General features: G+C 42.3%; 1 protein-coding gene across 1 annotated transcript in view; it reads right to left on the bottom strand.

The window, feature by feature from the left end:
• The window catches only part of ppp2r5eb (protein phosphatase 2, regulatory subunit B', epsilon), a 47717-nt gene that overhangs the window by 24412 nt on the left and 17305 nt on the right, over positions 1-6000 (bottom strand). The window contains exon 2 of the mRNA XM_017683384.2: positions 4718-4878. Coding sequence (XP_017538873.1) covers positions 4718-4874 — 157 coding nt within the window. The 5' untranslated portion in view covers positions 4875-4878. The remainder of the gene's footprint in view (positions 1-4717; positions 4879-6000) is intronic.

The raw sequence follows: 6000 nt of genomic DNA on the forward strand, positions 1-6000 counted from the left end.
TCCTGTAACACAATCCTACACCATGATCCCCCCTCCACCAAACTTTACACTTGGCACAATGCAGTCAGACAATTACCGTCTCCTGGCAACCGCCAAATCAAGACTCGTCCATCGGATTGCCAGACGGAGAAGCGTGATTGGTCACTCCAGAGAACACGTCTCCACTGCTCTAGAGTCCAGTGGCGGCGCTTTAAACCACTGCATTCCTCGCTTTGCATTGCGCTTGGTGATGTAAGGCTTGGATGCAGCGGCTCGGCCATGGAAACCCATTCCATGAAGCTCTCTACGCTGTTCTTGAGCTGATCTGAAGGCCACATGAAGTTTGGAGGTCTGTAGTGATTGACTCTGCAGAAAGTTGGTGACCTCTGCGCACTATGCCCCTCAGCATCCGCTGACCCCACTCTGTCACTTTCCGTGGCCGACCACTTTGTGGCTGAGTTGCTGTCGTTCCCAATCACTTCCACTTTGTTATAATCCCACTGACAGTTGACTGTGTAACATTTAGTAGTGAGGAAATTTCACGACTGGACTTGCTGCACAGGTGGCGTCCGATCACGGCACCACGCTGGAATTCTCTGAGCTCCTGAGAGCGACCCATTCTTTCACTAATGTCTGTAGAAGCAGTCTGCAGGCCGAGGGGCTCGGCTTTATACACCTGTGGCCATGGAAGTGATTAGAACACCTGAATTCAATTATTAGGACGGCTGACCGAATACTTTCGGCAATATAGCGCACAACCTACAGTATCAAGAGTTTGGCACACATGCTGCATTCAGACTGCCGACAAATCGGATCTTCTGAGATCACTGTCTGCACGGTTATCTGCAAGTGACAAGATTGGATTTGAGCATACAGACTACCTACATGGGGTGCCGTGGTAATGACGTTGGTGTTAATACGTAGCCATGAGGGTGACGCAGATTTCAAATGCGGGCGCAGGAGAGATGGAGGTGCATCATCTCGCCATCCGACCTCTTCAGAATTCTCTGGCATAAGCAGGAATCTTTTCTACTCGTCTCAAATCCCAGCACTTACGGCAATTTGGATTTGACATCTTCGTTGTCTGTTCCAAGCGATGCAAGACACGCTTTGGTATATAGTATCTATACTGTATATTTACATTTAAACTACTCTCTCAAACCAGTGTTTATTCTAGCATCTTGCTTACCTGCCTTAATACCCCAGTTATCTGCCCGTCCCCTCACTGATCCCTTTCTTTGCCACTATACACCCTTTAACTGCTGCTGCTCTCAGCACTTTAACTTCAGACTCATACTTTGCACACTATAAAGTTTACAGGTACGACTGTGTGTGAGTGAGTGATGGTAGGAATGCATGTTTTATTTTATTGGATTTTATTTTAGGTTTTCTTTTATGTTATTCACTATATGTACGTTTGTCTGATACTGTGCGCTGTGAGCTCCTATAACCAAAACCATTCGTTGTATGTCTAAGCACACCTGGCCAATAAAGCTTGATTCTGCTTGAAATCTGATTTGAGTGGTCAGGGTGTCCTGAGTGGGACGCATCTGTAAAAATCTGAGTGGAATCGCAGTTCAAACCACCTCCAAATGTGGTTTGGGTGCGATTTGCAAAAAAAAAAAAAAAAAAAATCGGATTTCATGTGGTTATTATCTGTCTAGACTATCAAAAAAATAAATAAATAAATAAAAAAATAATAAAAAAATCAATCTGGACACAACCCGGATGGCAGTCTGAACATAGCCATAGTAATTAGGGCTGTGTAATGATTACGGTTCAACATTTTTCTACTCTAAAGTGGTTATAAATAAATAAATAAAGTTTTGAAAAAATGAATGCTGCATAAACACCAGCTTCACTCTGCATGTAGCTTTCCAGCATCTGACTAAAGCATGTACTGTATGCATGGAGGGGCTCCTACATATTTAATCTAGTGTGCCCCCTACTGAGCACTATGAAAAACTACAACCTATCGACAGATCAGCCTGCAACCACAGCACATCTCCTTGGAGAACACCAACGACTCTTCCACCGGCATCATGAACACATGAAAAACGTTAGCCGAGGAATAAAACACGACGATGTTGACTGCATTGATGAAAGCTAACAGTTCATCTGATTACATCCCAGTAGTGATCCTACTCACTCACTCACTCAGCTCTGTGACATTTAATTAAAAGCCCAGCTGTGAGGTTTAGGTGGTCCCCGCTGTTCTTCCTACCCTTAATCCTCAGAGGCTGCAGGAGGTCGGGTCATGTGTAAAGACGGCGGAGACGAGTCAGATTTTAATCTCACTCTCACCATCATTTCAGTCGTTCATTTGGGATTTGTAATCAGGCCAATTCAACGGCGATGAAGAGAGAGAAAAGGAAAAACTCCAGACATGCAGACAATGACGTTGTGTAATAGAGTTTTTTTTAGCATTTTAAACTGAAAGCTCACTATTGTGTGGTTGAATGAGTCTGAACGGCGTATGTGTCAACACAATGTCCTACAGCTGCCATCAGGTCACATTGGTGGGCGAAGCATGGAGCGGTCAAGTTTTCACAAATTCCAACTTGAAGGGTAATTCCACCGATTCTGCTAAATGTCTGCATAACGAAATGGTGAAGATGTAAACACAGATGTACAGAGTGGTTTAGTTTGAGTACAGAGTCAGAACAGTCCACAGTGGTGGCGATAGGGACCAGACGTCCACCTCTAAAATCTTCTAGATTTTGATCAGATTTGAATCAATTTATTTAAACCCTTGTGTGGTGTTATGTTTGTTGCTAAGTGGTCTGGTGGAGCCACCACAATATTGGTCTTTTAAAATCTACACATCCATAATTTATCGAAAACTACCAGATGCTCAAAATATCATGTGTCCAGTGTAGGATTCTCCTGTAGCAGCTGTAGCCAGTCAGCAGCCTGTCCTTGTTGTTCACCCTGACACACACACACACACACACCAACAGCAGGCCATGTAGGAGGAGAACAGAGTGAAGGACACAGCACCTACACACTTTTACTCCCCGTGGGTTCAGACCACATGTGTAATATAAATGGGGGGGGGTTGAATAGAGTGAAGACCCTGAAAATGGATTATTTTATGTTCTTCACAGAAAACGAGCAAAGAACAGGGAAACTGAGGTTGCATCATTTTTTTCTTTTAGTAAGGACTGAAAATGGGTCCAACAGACCCAAACACCACACAAGGGTTAACCCATTCATGGTGGAGGGATACATGAGGGGTGTTCCAAGGCAAAATAGACACAAAGGAAAACATTTTTGTCAGATTTATGCCTGTTATGCCGTCAACAGCTCCAAAAGGCAGGTGCAGGTTCACATGCAGTTTTAGATAGTAAAACTGGCTATAACTGTATTGTAGACTTAAAGAGACAGGAACCAGAGGTCTCCAAGTCTCCAAGCTAGAACGAACCATTTCACATTAGACCAATCTGGCATGACTCCACTCACATCTCAGTGACTGAATTACTCAAATTTTGAAAGAAAAAATCAATTAAAAATCAATTTTAAAAAAATGGTGGAACTCTTTAAAACTCTTTAAAATCAAAGCTATAGAGACGAGTAACAAGTGCATTTTGACATAAGTCCAGTAAAAGTTCACACATTCAGACAGAAAACCGTTTTATAAACAAGTGTCTTTACTCAACTGACCCCTAAAAGCTAACTCTTTAAAATCCCAGACTCCATAAGGCACATAAGACTAAGGCTTATTATTCAGGAACTACAGAGACTTTAATGCAAGCTATTCTTAGATTACAGAGGCGAGTAGTAAAACGTTAGGCCTGCCAGTTGGCCCCAGACATTTAAGGGGCTAAAAACACACAATAAGAATATCTGAAGCTGTAGCCAAACTGATCAATTCTGGCTTAGTTTTCAGATTCGTGCTCAGTGAAGCTCCGAGAACTGCTGCAGTAAATTTAAAGGCAATACTTTATTTGGATAGTCCACCTCAGATGCTTTGTAGATGCTTAATTTGCTTTTGTCTGGCTCTATTCCTAACCCTAACCCTCAACCCAAAACCTAAACCCAACCTTCAGTCTGGTCCAAATCCTAGACCACCACTTTAGAACCAACTGAGTTTTAACAGAACAATCTGAAGATCTGTAGATAATCCGCAGGGGACTATAGAGCAGGGTTTCTTAACCACTGGGACACGGACCACGAAGCACCTTCTGATGGTCCTCGGGTCAGTACTGAGGTGTCCAAAGTGAACGAAAAAAAAAGGTCTGTGGAAAATTAAAAAATAAACCGTTCGCAAACGGTGAACAATATCAATACAAGTGATGCACCAGTGGAGCTCAAAGTACCACACTGTGGTGAAAATTTCCTTATTAAGCAAAAAAAATTAATTTTTGTTTTTTTTTTTCTTCATGCTTTCTAGTGATAAACATGTGGACCTAGAGGTGTAAAAAGGTTGAGAAGCCCAGCTAAAGAGGACCATCCAAATAAAGTGAGGCCAATTTAAAAGAACCACTATTGGCATAAATGGGTTAAATCCAGGTCACATGCCTCAGGCTTCAGTCCTCGCAGGCCAACACACTGCAGACTTCACACTGCTTCATCAAACACACCGGATTCAGCTCATCAGCTAATAAGCAAAAGGACGGTCCTGACCATCCTCACATCACACAGATAAACAAACGAGCTGCGCATGTGTATGTGTATGTGTGTGTGTGTGTGTGTGTGTGTGTGTGTGTGTGTGTGTGTGTGTGTGTGTGTGTGTTACCTTTGAGCAGAGGGAGGGGTGTGAGCTCGATGGGTTTGCCCTGAGAGCGAAACTGAGAGGAACTCTGAGAGCGCTTCTGTTTAGCCTTCCTGACAGATTTTCGGGAAAACCCGTCCACTTTGTCCACTGATGGAGGCGTGGTGGCTGCTGAGGACATAGCCCTGAAAAACAAAACACATGGTTAAGCGGGATCCTCACTACCTCCAACTACACCAGCTAAGGAGTTACAGACAACAGTATTTTTCATATTTATTCAATATTATCGCAAAAAAAAAAAACAAACAACATGAATCAAATCAATTAACCTGTACTTAAACTCAGAGAACACCGACGGCGACCCTCAGTTACAATGTAGCTGAGCCAACACAGAGATCAGGGACTGAAGTTAGCTAGTAAAAACATAAATGCTAAAGTAATAATAATCATGGTAGTAAATAAACTATAATAAAAATTAATAAAAATGAAGTTACAATATAATAACTTCAGATAAAACAAGAATAAATAAAAAATATAATAATAATAAACTAAGAAATAAAATACATAAACAATATGAACCTGGTCCTAATCTGAAAGTCTAAAAATGCCTCAGTTTTAAGAGCAATCATGTCACACACACACACACACACACACACACACACACACACACACACACACACACACACACAGGTGCTGTCGATCACAGAATCAATGCACGAATGTCACTACAGTCATTTCAATTCTGATAAAGTGCACAAAAATACCTTTTCATTGCATCCTGTGAACTTACTTTCACTTAAATTCAACAAAACATGTCATTTGACTGGGGTGTTCATACTTTAGCACATGAACGCGAAATGTTTCCTTCCATCAGAAATGCATCAACTCTGCGTTACAAACGGGCGTTTCAGCTTCTAACCTCTCGCTTTAGCTTCAGTCACCTCAGCGTACAGCGCTGGATGCCACTGTGAGCGGTTTGCTTGAAAACCATCTTCAGGGAGGGTCTCTGAGCCGGCTGAGCGTTCATCACTGAACATGATAAACATTTCCGCATTTCTTCTTAGATCAGAGTAAGATCTAGAAATCTGATCAAGAAAACCGCTAAAGAGGCTGTATTTTAACTCCGTAATCATTTTCTCAGTGCTGTGAACTCTGATGACTGATTTCTTTCCGATTTCTCAGTCTGCACATGTGCAAAAACAAGCAGCGGTACTGGAAATAAGCGAGCAGTGTCGCCAACGAGACGCAGCAAAACACTTTCAGGTAAAGCGGCACAAAGTTTAAAGAAACAAAAGCTCGTCTGTGAG

The sequence above is a fragment of the Pygocentrus nattereri genome, chromosome 5 (assembly GCF_015220715.1).
Source record: "Pygocentrus nattereri isolate fPygNat1 chromosome 5, fPygNat1.pri, whole genome shotgun sequence".
Taxonomy (NCBI): domain Eukaryota; kingdom Metazoa; phylum Chordata; class Actinopteri; order Characiformes; family Serrasalmidae; genus Pygocentrus; species Pygocentrus nattereri.